This window comes from Cervus elaphus, chromosome 24 (genome assembly GCF_910594005.1).
Source record: "Cervus elaphus chromosome 24, mCerEla1.1, whole genome shotgun sequence".
NCBI classification, from domain to species: domain Eukaryota; kingdom Metazoa; phylum Chordata; class Mammalia; order Artiodactyla; family Cervidae; genus Cervus; species Cervus elaphus.
Genome location: NC_057838.1, coordinates 13,287,685 through 13,304,390, shown reverse-complemented (window position 1 = coordinate 13,304,390; position 16,706 = coordinate 13,287,685). Strand labels below are relative to the sequence as shown.

At 44.1% G+C, this 16,706-nt stretch overlaps 1 protein-coding gene across 1 annotated transcript in view; it reads right to left on the bottom strand.

The window, feature by feature from the left end:
• Positions 1-16,706, bottom strand: part of EGFR (epidermal growth factor receptor) — a 215,023-nt gene that overhangs the window by 60,704 nt on the left and 137,613 nt on the right. The window contains exons 2-8 of the mRNA XM_043885232.1: positions 13,129-13,280; positions 12,102-12,285; positions 8,974-9,108; positions 4,968-5,036; positions 4,021-4,139; positions 2,504-2,645; positions 1,173-1,289 (exon numbers count right to left, since the gene is read on the bottom strand). Of these exons, the coding sequence (XP_043741167.1) occupies positions 1,173-1,289; positions 2,504-2,645; positions 4,021-4,139; positions 4,968-5,036; positions 8,974-9,108; positions 12,102-12,285; positions 13,129-13,280 (918 nt within the window). The remainder of the gene's footprint in view (positions 1-1,172; positions 1,290-2,503; positions 2,646-4,020; positions 4,140-4,967; positions 5,037-8,973; positions 9,109-12,101; positions 12,286-13,128; positions 13,281-16,706) is intronic.

The following is a 16,706-nucleotide window of genomic DNA, read 5'->3' as shown; positions in this document are numbered from 1 at the left end:
GTGGGCCACATGGGAGATAGTCTGGACATCAGTGAATAATGTGAGGAGGGATTATCATAAACTGAATAAAAAAGGGTTCAGTGAGCTCACATGGGTACTAAGAAAGCTACCTTGGAAACAGAATTGTCAACTAGTAAATGTAGAAGAAATGACAGAAATAGGAAGTCATTCTTACAACCACCAAGAAATCTGACTGATGCAACTTCAGGCGAATCATCAGTTCTTCCATTGAGGTGGTTTAGTCACTCAGTCATGCCCAACTCTTTGCAACCCCATGGACTGTAACCCTCCAGGCTCCCCTGTCCATGGAATTCTCCAGGCAAGAATCCTGGAGTGGGTTACCATTTCCTTCGCCAAGGAATCTTCCTGACCCAGGGATCGAATCCAGGTCTCATGCGTTGCAGGCAGATTCTTTACCACTGAGCCAGAGAAGCCACAGAGGTAATGAGATCAGAGCTGTGTCCCCCTCGTGGGACACTCTCTACCTGCAGTGCTCCATCTGCGTCTCGCCCCATGGAAAACATGATCTGACCAGACAGGGGCGGTCGGAGCTGCTGGCCTTGGCTCCTCACAACATCAGAGAAAAGAGGGCTCAGAAACGATCTTGAATTAATGAAGAGCCTGGACTTGCGATTGAAAAGCAGCTAAAAAGGATATATTGGGACAACAGGGGAGTTGAAATTAAACTGAAAACTAGAATCAACGTTAAACATGCGATAAGAGTGAAATTGTCTTTGGTTACTTAGGAGAATATGTCCTGTTTGTACAAAAGTGTGTTGGTGAATGCAGGGTGAAGTGTTATAATACCTGTAGTCCTCACAGGACTCAGAAAACACACAGAGAGACACAAATGCGGAGTGAGAACAATGTGGTGGTTACTGAAAACTGATGAATTCAAGTGCAGGGCATATAGGTGTTCATTACACTATTTTGCAATGTCTCTGGGTGTTTGAAAAATGTCAAGATAAAAGATAAAGTGCAGGATAAGAAGGGATAAATTGGCATTGAGGACACCCCAGGGATAGAGCACAGCAGAAAGGGAGGGGCATGTTTCTGAGCTCGGAGACTCCCTCAAATCTGGTCTGAGGATGCTGCTGACGGTCTGGGGGCAGGGAGCCCAGCCATGACTGGAAGCGGAGAGGGCCCCGTGCCCACACCGGGCAGTGTCCCACCTTTGCCACAAGGCCCGTCACACTTTTTACACTTGCGGACACCATCTTCTTCTACCTCCTGGCTGTCAGAGCTGCAGGCGCGGACGCATGAGCCGTGGTCGGTCACCACATAGTTACCTGGGGGACAATGAAAGGAAGGTGGTGAAAGCAGCACCAGGTGTTCTGGGCATAATGACCCTTGATGACGGGTGATTCTCTGGTCCTGTTTATTTCAAGGACAAGAAGGAGAGGCTGTAAACAGAGAGGAGTGGGGTTCAAGGTATTCATGGCCTCCCTATCAGGCTGCCGCTCGCTGGTGACGATGCCTGCATTCAGGACTCACAGCTGAAAGTTTAACACTTATTTTAAAAAGTCACCCGAAACAAAGACCACTCTTGTCTTGGCCACCCTTATCCCCTCGGGCCTCTGCGGGCAACTGGGTACACACTGCCTTGGCCGCCACTCAGGGAGAAGTAACTTGTGTTAATAATCAACTTTTCAGGAACCCTCTGTTTCTTTTGACTTCCCCAAGTGGATCCTCGAACCACTGGACGTTTGTCTGGACGTTTACTGGATATTTGTCACTTTCCTTCTATAAATTGTCCGCTTTTGTTCTCTGAGGCTCTGAGTGGTTTCCTGTGGATTTCAAATTGTCTCAAAGATTATATCTGTGTCATAGTTGTGGCAAAGTTTTATCTTGTCATTTACCTTACAATGCCTTATCTGTGGGTTTTTTTTTTTTTTGCTGCTGTTCCAAATTTTAAAAATTTCATGTTCACAAGTCTGGTAGGGTAAATCTCACCTTCATAGTTGTTCTTAAAAAAAATTTTTTTTTTTTTTTTAGTTAATCTTCCCTCTTGAAAATCACTTCCTCTACTATGAAATCACTAATGTTGCCATTTCCCTAAATACTAGGGTCTCCTGTAAAGTACAAATAAGCAAAACCCAAGCCCCGACAATTAAACAAAGCCAATCGACAAGCAAAAAACTCTCTTCTGTGCTCCTAACGGCACACACATGCCCGGGTTTTTAACCACTAAAGAAGGCCGGTGTTCCAACCTCTCTCTCATTTAGGTCTTAAAAACACCTGCCGAGTACAAGAGCCAAACAGGGAAATGGCCCAACGGCCATGGGTTTGTGCCAATCAGACCACGGAATGTTCTGGGCACCCATGCCTGGGCTCAGGACACAAGAAGCAACTGGGGGTCAGAGCGGCAGCCATCACCTCACCTGCCCGATACTGCAGAGAATACAGGGACCCAAGGATCCCTGAGTGGGGGACATGGGAACCTCGGCAGGACACAGAGCGGAAACAGGTGCCTGGCAATGAAGGGGCTCACAGGGACACTCACGGGGACACTTCTTGACACAGGTGGCGCCAAAGCTGTACTTCCCCAGCGGGTTGACCTTCATCTCGTAGGTGGTAGGGTCATAGAGCATGAGTGGTGGACACGTGTCCTTGCAGGTGGCTTCATCACGGAACCTGCGGCAGACCTGCCATGGGAGGGGTGGTGTGATTGTTGGACTCCATGGTGAGCGGGGCCACAGCCCTCCGGGTCCAGGTGTTCGGTCAGAGCAGGCGTCTAGTAAAGCACTCTCAACAGGGGGAGAAACACTGTTCTCTTAAAAGCATGTTTTTTCTTAAATACACTGCTCCAGCTGTGATGGTTTATGGATTATGAGGAGGGAAAAACACATCTTTGTTAACTTTCAAAATAAGGCAGGAGTTCACACGCTAGAGTAGTAACTCTAGAGTGAAATTATTCAACTTAACTTACATCTGATTTCCCTCCTAAACAACACTTGAGGATACATTTTTGAATTTATTACCAAACACAGAGAACTTTGGCTGGGGGCTGCTGTGCAGAGGGAATCAGACCACACACAGAGGGGTCCTGACCAAGAGCCTGGTATTGCCTCCCTCCAGCAGCCTGGCAGAAGTGGCTCAGACCAGTGGGATCTAAAGCCCAGGGCCCCTCCAGCCTCCGGGACATTAGTTTCCCAGGCTCCTAAAACCCATAGACTCTTTGGTGACACTAGAACTTGGTCAAGCTTTCGGCAGTAACAGGGACGACAGCGAGGGCTTCGGCACCCTCATGGGGTGGGGAATTAGCAGGAAGCATCTGAGCCAAGTGGAAAGAGCAGAGGCTTTAGAGGCAAAAGGTACAAATGGAGTCCAGCTATCCTGCCACTGAGGATCGGTGTGACTGCCTAACCTCACTGGGTGCATTTTAGGGGTCCCTGCAGCCTCAGCTCTCTAGGTTGTAATGAGAATTGAGGAAACAATAAATGGTGGTGACGCTGGTGCTGGCCACAACAGACATGAGGGACAAATAACACACAGCTAGTATTTGGCTCTGGAGAAGGCAATGGCACCCCACTACAGTCCTCTTGCCTGGAAAATCCCATGGGCGGAGGAGCCTGGTAGGCTGCAGTCCATGGGGTCGCAAAGAGTCGGACATGACTGAGCGACTTCACTTTCACTTTTCACTTTCAAACATTGCAGAAGGAAATGGCAACCCACTCCAGTGTTCTTGCCTGGAGAATCCCAGGGACGGTGGAGCCCGGTGGGCTGCCGTCTATGGGGTCGCACAGAGTCGGACACGACTGAAGCGACTTAGCAGCAGCAGCAGCAGCATTTGGCTCATTCTATGCCCTGGTCTTGGGTGTGGATGCCACACACATTGTGCCCTTTAGACCGCAGAACAGTAGGTGAGGTCACATAATTTACCCAAGGTCACCAACTAGGTGGTGAAGGCCGGTCACTGAAAGATGCTTTGTTACCTGGCGGCTGCAAACATCAGTCAACACATTTCAGTCAAAGGCAGGCCCCTGAACTTTGGGCCATAGAAGCTGAGGTGTGTCTTACCAGGCAGTCACTCTCCCGCGGCCCCGTGCAGCCAGCGGCACACTGGTTGTGACAGCAGTCGCTGGGGGACCTGCCACGGCAGCGCCCGGAACACTGCTGGGCACAGATGATTTTGGTCACTGAAAGGAAGCAGAGGCCATCGTGAGCCGCAGGGTCAGGAAGGTGGAAGGATCACTTCCCAGGGAGCCTGCAAAGCACTTGCAAACGGTGACCAAAGACTGATAACAAGGATGAATTTAGTGATTCTACACTGAAATTCCCAAACATTCATGTTCTGCTAAACTCAACTATCTTGATCTTTCTTACTGTATGTTTTCTTTTTTCTATTTGTTTCTAATCACTTAGGAGAACTGACTCAGATTAACTCTGGACTTTCAGACTTGTTAAATTAGAAACTGACAAGAATTGAGTTTTGGGGTAATAGAAAGTATGTACAAATAACATAACGCCTGCCAGAAAGCAGTGTTTAAAAGGGCATAACAATCACATCACCATTTGACTTAAGGACAGATAAAGCGGACAGGTCCCTAGATTTCCTGGCCATTCATGGTCTTAAGCTAGGATTCCTGCAGAAAAGTCTCCTTCAAGAAGCTGCTCTTGCTTCTCTGGAGGTGGGTAGGTACCCAAAAGAGGGGCAGGAAGGGACAGGACACAAGAGGTGCTGTGATGCAAGAAACACAGACAAGCCTCCGTTTCCAGGAAAACCAAACCGAGTGTTCAGAGAGAATGACTGCTGCCTGGGTGGCGGGCCTGCGCTTATTCACACCAGGCTGGAGGGCCAGCACTAGCCCATGCGGGGAGATGTGCAAGACTGCTATTCATATCACGGCTAACATCTGGCCTTAAAAATCAACAATGCTTGGAGTCTTCAAAGGGAAAACACCATCAACACCATCAGCCAAGTGTAAGGGGAGAAGGTGGCCAGTGAAATTCTGTTCCTGACTCACATTTCTGGCAGTTCTCCTTCCCAGCACCCCAGCAGCTTCCATTGAGACAGACTGGATCACACTTCGGGCCTAAAATATAAAAGTAATAGTTAAATTCATATCACAGGGAAAGGGAACAAGAAACTGATAGCACCTGCCCAAGCCTCTTAGCAGAGCTACAGCCCAGAAACAAGAGATTTCAAATTCCTTATTCTCTGCTTCTTCAACTGGTTGGTTTGTAAGATGATTTAAAAAGACTCTCATGGGGAAAAAATCCAAGGGATTTAATATATGTCCCAAAGTCTCCTACAGTCAGGAGAATTCAGTCTCTGGGAGAATTTCCGTTTTAAACGGAAGAGATGATTTGCCAAGTGATTGTGGGACGAGGGCACCCCTTCAGTATGACCAGCAAGGTTTATAGTTGATTCCAGGGGTGAAAGGCACTAGTGCAACGCTGGTGCTTCTCAAAATCCTGACAGATGGGAAGCTGAGCCCCAGACGGATGATGTCAGTCATACACTGGGAGAAGAGACAGAAAGAAAGAGAGACAGACAGAAAGAGAGAAACCTAAGAGGAAAGAGCAAAAGTAACAGGTAGGTATGTTCAGTGTGGTTCTGTCTGTACAGTGATACCACATTACCTTTCCTTTTTACCCTATATGTCACCATATTTTCAAATTTCTATTATAAGCATATAAGTTTACAAAAGAAAATATTTAAAATAAAAATGTTTAATGGCATATTTCCATAACACAGGAAATATTTACCAATTAAGGAATTCAAAGTCTGTTTATGATTATAAACTTATGTGATAAAAAAAGAATCATAGACATTATTTAAAATATGAGTAACAGAAAAAAGGAAAAAGAAGAATTGAGGATAATCCAGAGGTAATCAATATAGGCATAAGTATAGCTATATATAAGAATTAATATCACACTACACATTGCACTATAACTTAATAACTGATAATACATTATGACAATTTTCCATGCCTTTAAATATCCTTCTACCTACCTAACATGAATTTTTAATGGCATGGCTGTACCACAATTTATTGAACCGATCTCTTATTTTTAGACCTAAGTTGCTTTTGAGATTTATTAAACACAAGGATATAAGGAATATGCTTGAACAAAAATATTTTTCTGCATCCCTTACAATTTTCATTCCTCTCATTTTTTCCTTAACATTCCTAGACATGATGTTCATAGGCCAGAGGCGTGCATACTTTAAAACTTCAATACATATTGCAAAAATTAACTTATATGCCCACAAGTAGACTATGCAAATTTCTGTTTCCTTGCCAATATAGGTATTGAAAAATCAAAAGGAACATATGTCTTTAGCAAAGGCAAAAACGACGCTTCCTTATTTTATTTTAACCACTTGTAATACAGTGACAAATAATATTTTACTTTATTTTTGGCTCTGTGTGTGCGTGTGATGGGGAGAGGGGAGCTGCTCATGTCCTTGACCCATTTTTGGAGAGGTGGTCACATTTTTCTTAGGATTTAGAAGACTACATTACATAGTCACATAGCAAGAATATTAACCTTTTCAAGGCAATTAGATGCTGCACAGTATTTTCCTGTCTGTCATTAATATTTTTTTTATATGGAAGTTTTCTTTTATAGTATCTAACTTTGGCTTTCCTTCAACTTTAAATATTTATTTTTATGTTTCTTTCTAGCATTTACATATATACTCAACATTTTTTATGTTTAACATGCATTTGGAATTTACAATGGTATGTGAAGTGGATTATAGATTTATTTCAATTTCCTCTTGAGTAAACCTACCCATTCTAACTTCAAATTCCAAACTACATCAATAATAACATAATATTAAGTAACTTTTCTGTCCATAAAACACTTACATCATCTTACGAGATTTTTTGGGTAAAGATGAAATGAAACAAGATCTCAGAAGTCATTTGTGACCTGAAAGCACCAGTTGAGAGGAGCAAGATTCTGAATTTGTCCCTGGTAAGGTAACTAATGAGGAAAATACAGGTCATAGGTGAAGGGTGATTTTGTAATTTCCAATGTGACTAACCTAATATCCTTAGTTCCTTTAAAAAAAACCGTTAATAGTTCTGTCACTTAGATATTTTTCCTTTAGTAGTTACATTCCAGAATAATATATTAAATAATTAAGTCTTTTCTTATTTGCTTACAATGTCATTTCTTTATGGACATTTGATTCAGCTAGGCTGTCTTATTTGTCTATGGCTTATTTTTATATGTCTACTCTTAAACCAATACCACCTTGGTTTATTGCTCACAGCTTTGTAATATTTGAATCTTATTATTGCATAAACCTGGTCACCATTTGTCTTTCCCAACATTGTCTTGCCAGGTCATTTCTGCAGCTATGGTGTGAGGAGGGCAGGTAAGCTACTTTGGGTACCTGATTTGATCTATAGCAAACCCATATTAGGCTCACAGCCTTTCCATGTCAGTTTTTGCTGTTGTTGTTGTTACAAATGTACACAATTTAACCTCCTCACTGTTCATCAGATTGCTGAGCAAAGGCTAACCTCCATCTCTGGAAAATGTAAAATTTCACATTGTAAAAGAAAGCTTTTGCTTTCTTGCAAGCAAAGTAGGTCAGTTGGGTATCTGTTGGAATAATGCATTTACAAAATCAAAGGGCTCAATGCCCATGTTCACAGCAGCATTTTGTCCATAATTGTCAAAAGGTGGAAGCAACTCAAGCAATTCAAGTGCTCACTGACAGATGAATGTATAAACAAATGAAATATTGTTCAGCCATATTAAGGAAGGAAATTCTGACACATGGTCTAATTTGGATGGCTCTTGAAGACACTGTGCTCAGTGAAAGAAGTGAGTCACAAAAGTACAAATTTGTCAAATTTGTCACAAAAGGACAAATACTGTGATTTCACTCATATAAGGCACCTAAAGTTGTCTAACTCATAGGCTGAAAGTAAGATGATGGATGCAAGGCCTGGGGGTGGAGAGTTAGTGGTCAGCAGGGACAGTTTTAGTTTGGCAAGAGGAAAATACATGATTGGTGGTGATGGCTACACAACGATGTGAATGTACTTAATGCTACTGAACTGTACACGTAAACATGGTTAAGATGGTAAATTTTATCTTAAACATATTTCATTATAATTAATCAAATCAAAGGAAAAAAAGCAAAAATCAAAGCAGCTTTAGTTGATTTTTAAGATCCATATCAGCTTCAAATTCTAAGACCAAAAACACCAAAAAGAAAAAAAAAATAAAGCACCCATGCATTCACTGCACAGTTGTAGGAAAACAGCAGCAGGAAATGGTGATGGCTTCTTATTTTAAAGGCCTGAAAGGTGAGGGAGATCAGAAAGGGAGCAGGCTACTTGGAAACTGGGGTCCTCAGAGTTTCCCACGAGGTATGTCAAGGGTGCTAACGGGGAGCCTTGACCTGCACCGTGGTCCTGGCTAGCTGCTCCCTTGCATGGGCTGCTTTTTTGATGAACAGTGGGGACTAGGTCATGGGCACTAGTTAAATATGGACAAGCTTACTCCTATGTGCTCCTTAGTTCTGCTGAGCACTCCATCCATGTGGGCGTGCCCAGGACCTATGAGCAGGAGGACAGAGTTGAGCCCCAAAGCTTCCACAGGGCCTGGTGCCGCTTTGAGCCTCAGCAGAAAATCGGAAGCTACAAAAGTCTGATTAGTCTCCTCAAACAGGATGAGAGAAGCCCCTTGCCAGGCGTGGCACGATGGGCTTTTCTAACGCCACATGAGAGCTCAGTTGCCCTGGCGAGGGTGGGGGTGGGTGTGTGTGTGACCTGTCAGCAAGTGAGCTGTCACCATGAAAAACAGACCTATTCCTGTCTTAAATAGGTGCTCTTCTAGTGAGCATATAATCTGTTTACCACTTATTTTCACTGTAGATTCATGTAACTTAACATGAACTCTGCCTTCTCTGGCTCCCACCCCAACTCCACAGCTCCGCCCTGCCTTATGAGCTGTAATCCCGGGATGGGGATGGGGGGAGCACTGTGGAACACTTACAGTTGCTCAGCTGGTTCTGAAAGTCCCCTGTCATGTTGCTTAGAAATTCAGGGTTGACGATGTCCCGCCACTGGATGGTGTCCACGTTGCAGAGGACAGGGTTGTTGCTGAATCGCACGGCACCTTGCAGAATTTCTGCATGAGAAAGGAACCTCCATGAGCAAACTTGCCATCTCTTCTAAACTCTTGTGAAGTATGCATCTGCTTCTTCACATTTTGCCTTCTGTTCAGAGATGGCAGCATGCAAATGAGACTCCCTGGAACTGCAGTGGAGCAGTGGAAAGTGAGCTGATGGATTCCTCTGTGGAGGAGTTGGGATTCCTCTGCAATTGGGTCTTTGAACAATGAATGACCAGAATCTAGAAATCTGGGGCCATGGGGAGATAACGCTTTAGTCATGTAGCGTGAATGACAGGTATACAGTAAGTCGGTTGTCCCCAGGGAGGCTGGCTGGTCCCAGCTGGACCGGAGTGACTGTGTGATGACAACATGAAAGGGCAGATGGGACAGGAAGGGTGGGTGGAAGAGAAGATGCTCTGAGGAGCTTGGGGAAGCGGGCAGAGTGGAGCAGGAAGGATCTGTATGTGTGCTGAAGAGACTGGATGGCCAAGGGAAGGCAAAGACATAAAACTGTTCAACTGCTCAAAGGAAGAGCTGGAACGACATGAAACGCCAGGGGCGATAAGAAAACTTGAGCAGGAGCAGAGGGCAAGTATTCCCCCATGACCCTTATGCAAACAATTACTGAATGACTCCTGTGCACAGAACAAGGCAGCGAGTGCCGTGAGGTATGTGGAGATGAGATTCCTGCTGGCTCCTCTCTAAGAAGGGACAAGCATGTGAGGGGCCATGACCCATGACGAGGCTGGCACTGTGCCAGCTGGTTTACATGCATGCATGCTTAGTCACTCAGTCGTATCTGACTCTGCAACCCCATGGCTTGTAGCCTGTTAGGTTCCTCTGTGCATGGAATTCTCCAGGCAAGAATACTGGAGTGGGTTGCCATTTCCTCCTCCAGGGGATCTTCCTGACCCAGGGATCGAACCTGCGTCTGTTGAATCTCTTTACCACTGTACCACCTAGTAGTCAGACATATGCATGGCCTGAGCTATTCCTCACATGGTCCTCTGACCGTAACTCAATTCTAGATATGTAAGTAATGCCAAGTATCCCAGAGTGGGAGAGGACACAGAAAAGGAAGAGTTCTTCTGGGGAAGCTCTCTTTGACTGTTGGAAAGAATGACATTTCTGGGAAGAGAACATGTGGAGGAACCCAGATGGAAGTGGGCTCTGCGGGCTCCAGGCGGACAGACAGCCCCAGCAGAAGCCGTGAGGGGCCAGGTAAGCAGGTCCTTCAGCAGATGGCGGGGAGGGTCTGCAGAGTCACAGAAGGCAGGCTGGGGGTCGGAAAGGGCCGCATCTTGGAGTTTTGGGTGTGAAATCAGAGATGACAGCCGGACAACCAAGTGAAAAGCCTCACTCAGGAGGGAGCCAGAGGCAAGGGATAAACTCATGAGAGGCCAGAGCTGGAGACACAGGAGAGCTGGGGCTGCAGGAGCCTCAGGAAGACAGACCATGAGTGAGAAGAACAAGGGGACAGCAGCAGGATGACCAGAGGCCCGTGTTAGTTATCAACTGCTGTTGTTTAGTCACTAAGTCATATCTGACACTTTTGCGACCGCATGGACTGTAGCCTGTCAGGCTCCTCTGTCCATGGGATTCTCCAGGCAAGAATACTGGAGTGGGTTGCCATTTCCTTCTCCAATAACAGTATGTATTTCATGTCGGACAATCCAAATTAGAGGATTATTTAATAAAATTAAATAATCTGAATTGATACAACCTCAATACTCACGACCGAAATAATACCAAGCACAGAAACAGCTCCCTGGGGCTTTATCTGCAGTAATTCACTTAATCTCCTCAACAACCCTGGGAAGTCTGTTAGCACTGTCCCCCCCATTTTTGAAGTCGCAGAGAAAACCCACTCCCAGGCGCCTGGCTGGTGAGCCATGGAGTGATAGAGCTGGGGCTGGAAACCGACAGTCTGCCCCCGCCTGCCTCTGCCTGGCACCTCGGGATAGCGACTTGGTGGCGTCCAGGTGGGCGGAGGGCGAGGACAGCCCAGCCCAGTGCCAGCACTGCACCCAGCAGGCGCGGGAGGCTGAGGGGAGCCCTGAGGCCATTCCATAAACGCCGAGCCCAGGAGCTGACCCGGGCGCAGGCTCCACGGCGTTCGGACAGGCAGCCCGCCCTGCACCTCAGCCTGGGGTCAGGCCCCCGACCGCGAACCCCTCTGCTGTGTGCCCTCTGCTCTCATCCCCCTTGAGGGTTGGCCCCATTGCCCATTAGAGCCGCAAGCCACGGGGGAAGGTTAGGGCTCTGCAGCACGGTCTGGGCGGCCAACGCTGGCCATTTCCTCCCTCCTGTGGGAATTCAAGAGGGTTACTTTGACTTTTTTTTTTGGTAAAATGGCAGAGCATACCACTTGCTCTGAAAGAAGGTTAGGGGCATTAAATTCAGTTACCAATTTAACATGGCCGGCGCTGTACATGGCACAATCGTTAGCTTCAAATGTTAAAAATCAACTTGCCATTTTTCCTTTATCTTCCACCATTTCCTCTCACAGGACCCTCATAAGTGCCCTCCTCACAAGAATTCAAACTTCACCTGTAACACCTTTATTCCCTATCCTTGCAAACTTAACAATGGCTTTCTGTATAATAGTGTTACTGTGGAAAATGTCTCAGACAGCAGTTGGGTTTTTACTCTCGGTCCCTCATACATGAGGTCCAGGCAGTGAGACTGGAGGACTACCTGAGCATTCCAGTTCCGTCATCCGGTCATACTCTCGTTTTTCCAGAACCTTTACCATGTCTTACTAACTCTCTGGAGACTTTTCCATGAACAAGGCAGAACCTGTACTTGGCTTAACTCTTCCCTTCCCGCCCCATCAACTACTGTCTTCTTAGAACTTCCACTCGCTGTATCTTGCGTATGGCTGGCACGCAGTACATCTGTGTGTCATGAATAAACGTCTTCCCTGAGTGGAATTCAGAAAAGCACCCCGTCTGCTGAGTACCGTTCAAGTCACTCTTCACATCATAGCCTCCCGTTCCTGCTCTCACCCTGTAAGTTTCTCAAGGGCAGCTCCCTCAGTCCGGTTTTGTTTGCTCCATAGTTGGATAAGACCGCTAAGGCATGGGTGCTTTCATAAAGCACATTTCCTCGGATGATCTGCAGGTTTTCCAGCGGAATCTTCTCCACCGTGTTGAGGGCAATGAGCACATAGCCAGCAACCTCCTGGATGGTCTAAGGAAACAAAACATGAACGTATTATTTCTCTTTGGAGGAACTCATGAATGCAAGATCTAAAGTGGGTCCAGAGAGCCCAGGACACCTAGCTGAGCAGGAGTGGTGGACGAATCATGTAGATGATTAACACTGGACCCCATGGGAGGTAACAAGATTTATAGTGGTCCCTGCATTTTTGCCTCTTGAGCTTGACAACAGTAACAACGGACCATGTGCATTACTGAGGAATGCTGTGACTTTCATTTTGCCTGGTGTTTAACAGACTCAGCAGAAAATGGAAATGTTTTATTAATTTATTTTGTATTTGTCTTGCAGGCTTTCCATCAAAAACAAACCAACCCAGAAGAAAACCAATCAAATCCTAAGTTTAACTACACCAAACTCAGAAGCTTTTAAGGCTGGCTCCTATTGGCTCACTGGAGCCTACTGCAAAACATATGCGAGTTTTGTGAACTAGTTTTTAAACTCTTGGTAGCCAGAAATCAACCGTAGTGGTTGATTATACCAAGAAAACAGGCAAGGGCTACAAAGCAGGTCTTTTTTTTTCAAACACAGCCAGTATAGCAGGGTACCATGGCTGCAGTGCTGATTAAAAGATTAGTGTCCACAATGAAAGCAGAATGCCAGGCTAGTCTGTCTCTCTTTGCTATTCTTTTATAGCTACAACTTGACACTATCTGGTAAAGTGACCTTTTCATAAAACTTGCATGCATAATTTCCTTATGGTTTGTAATTGCCACAGCAAAAGTAAATACAATGTCAATTAAATTCTGCCAAGGCCTTATTTACTTATATTTACTTCTGCTGTATTTGGGTAAGGATCAAACTCATTGAACTAACCTTGAGAAAAGAAAGGTTGTAACTACTCTGCATGTAGGTAATTTCCAAATTCCCAAGGACCACCTCACAGTTGTTGAACATCCTCTGGAGGCTCAGAAAGTGGTCTTCAAAAGTGCCCAACAGGGTGAGCTTGTTACTTGTCCCTTGGCAAACTGGAAACAAGGGAAAAAAGGTATCACATGAAATAAAGTAAAGTAGAAAAACTAAAATAAAACAATCTTCACAATCTTCAACTAACTGCATGCTTCAGTGACTTAGGATAGTAATTCTGATTGAAGGCCACTCAGGACAAACATGATAAACAATGTTTAAAAGTTTATATAAGATGCAGTTCAAACTAAGGACTAGTTCATCTTTATAATGCAACTGTTTGAAAATATTAAAAATTCAAGGAGAAACAGATGAAAACCCCTGGAAATCTTTGAGACAAAACAGTCTATAAGAGTTTTAGTAAAATGCACAAAAAAATAGACAATAATTGTATATTTACAATGTTAATAAATATATAATGAACTTTTACTTTGCAAAAAGATAACATGTCACATTATTATGCGTTGAAAGACTATTTACAAACATAGTTTCCTACCACAACTTTGTACAACCTAAAATCAATAACAAGAGTGTAAATTTAAAACCATTGACTGGAGACAAAAAATATTCTAAACTGATGCACCAAAGAATAAAATCAAATATTATATAAAATTTAGAAAGTAACATGAAAACACACTTGGTTACTAAGAAACCAGCATGTCTTTGTGTCTGCCACACTCTAAGGAGCCTGCCACCCAGGTGGAAGTGCAAGGGCTTGGCATCAATTGCTGGGATGTGGCCTCGGCACATTTAACGCCCTGATGTTTTCAGCTGTCAAACTTAATATAAGAAAACATTTTAAATTGGGGGATGAAGTCAGACTATGAAAATACATTTGGTAGTCTATATTTAAAAGCAAAGGAGAGGATTATAATAAAGCCATGTTTATAAATTAGCTCTTTGAACAACATGAATAGACAAGCATAAGAAAACAAAGAGGTTTGGGACTTTTGAAGCAGGGAGCTGGTAAGTGACTGTACTTTGAGCCAAAACTATCATAAGTGAGGAAATATGGCCTCTGGCTTTGGAGGTTTGATTCAGACCTGACCAGGCAGGGCTGCAATCTGCAACCAGGTGGTTGAGCACAAAACCAACAGCAGAGTCAATAGGTGGGGACTTCCTGCGGAACTCTTCCCAAATCTGCATTTCTATTTGATAGATTCTTTGCTCCCTCCCCACGGTAGTGTTCTGCAGAGCATCATTTGACTGTCTGCTCTTGCATTTTGGTGCCAAGGCACTGAGCACATGTTCAGAGCACATAATGAACATGAAGCGTTTATACCACCATTAAATATGAAGCAACCCTTACTTCCTCTTTGACTTTGTGGGGATTTCCCTCTTCTCCCCTTCTGTGGTCTCATTCAAATGTGGTGGTAGAGAGAATGCTCACAAGGGAACTGCAATGGCCCCCTGCACCGGCTCCAGGGCACAGTGGTTCCATCACCCTTTCCACTGTAACACAGGACGGACCCAGCGTCTCTGGCTGCCTTCACTTAGGAGTGTGGGCTGCTCTGACTGCAACCTCGGGTTGGAACCATTGTACACAGTTGGCTGCAGCCATGCAGCCATGCAGAGGAGGCCAGACTGATTTCCCAACTCTAAGGTTCTTAAAGATGCCAGCATCAATGGAAGTGCAGGATTTTGCCAACAACAGGTGACCTTTCTGGCAGACCTTGAAACAAAAGTTGCCACCCAGCTGACGGACTATGGTCCCTAAATTTCAGCCTAACTGGTCAGCTCTGGTCTAGGCAGCCCCAAGTACTGGTCATACCCTTCAGGCCAGCCAGGTGACCAGTGATGAGTAGAACTGAGTGTTGGAGCACGTTTCTCAAGGGTTTCTTCTGGACGCAGAAGGATGAAAGCAATCACAAATGTTTTCATTTTAAATGCTCAAAGATATCCATTCGTAAATTTCTCTTGGCTGAACTATTTTTATTATTAAATTATGTGAAAATGACTTTCGTCAGTTAAAAAGGAAAACATGTCAGGTAAGTTTACTCTGTTAAAGAAGAAAATTGCAAAAGGACTACACTTGTGTTTTTATTTATTCTTTCAAAAAGTGCTAAATGAGCACTGAAAGGATTTATTGGATGAATACCCACTATGACCCTTTGCTATTTACAATTACTATAAATTACTTTTATATTTAAAAAAAGATCCTATATTTGGAAGACAATAGCAACATTACACATTATTGATATGAATGTTAATTTGTAAAACATTTTGGAAACAACTGGACAAACTGTGCATACAAATAAATATGCTTAAAGTCTATGTCATGATGATTCCACTTTGGAAAACCTATTCTAAGGAAACAGACCTAAATTTTCATGCAGAATATTTTTTAATAATGGCAAAAAATTGCCCAACTGCCCAACATGTTTATTCTTAAGAAAAAGCAGCCAACACACTATTGGACTGAGTTGAAGGCAAATCCATCTTGAGTCCTACTCCTGGGCTAATGACTAAAGTATCAACAGAAAACATGACAAGGCTGCTTATTCTGAGGCTTCTCTGCCACACACAGAAAGGGAGACAGCAGGTCTGGGGTGAGGGTGCAAATGGCCTGGCCTGGGTTTCTTGACTGAACAAGGTATATTTGGTATACATACCAAATATCTCATGTTATGTAATATAGAATATTTAAATGTGAGACATTAAATCAGTAATATTGAAAAATAAAAATCACTAACTAGCGAGGCAGACTTAAGGCAAACTGAGAAAGGAAAACCTCCGCGCTCAGCCAGGAGAAAACTTCTGGTCAGCACTTCCTCTGTACGCAGACGGAAGGACTTCCCGGAGCTCCGCAGCACAGTTTTCTCAAACACAGACTTGGTAAAATCCACTCTGGCTTCCCAGAGCTGTTCTGAGAAGTGAATGAACACAAAAGCTTCAGGTTTCTTTTGTCACAGTTAACTACTGGGAACTGTGACAGCTGCCTTGACATAGGTGTGCCTGGACAGAGCTGGGGACTTCTGTGGATGTGTCCTTGTCCTGTAATACTGTGTGAACTGGCCGCATTTGGTTGGCTTACTCAAATACTGGGCATTAAATAGAGTTACTCTGTCAGAAGAACATTTATCCAATGAGAAGAAAGAAAAATAATGTATTGTACTTTTAAGAATTTCATTGAAATATGCATTTAGGATTAGGTTTTTAAGCAATTTTTATTCAGAGAGAAATTCAATATTACCTTAGGCTAAGCATTTCAAAACCAGACAATTAAAAGTGTTTGTGTCAAGCTCCATACAACACACTAGAGATCTGCTTTCCCTCCCGCAAATCTGATGACAAAGTCTACTGAAACAAGAAGGGGGCCTTCAAAGCACTTAGCTTTTCATCTTCACAATTTATTATGATGATTCATAAATGGGCAAAAACCTAAAAGAACTGTACTGTGAACATCCTTAAAGTAGCATTTTACTATGTTCACTTTAACACATGCATCCATCTAATTTTTTCTATGCATTGTAAAGGAAGGCAGAGAT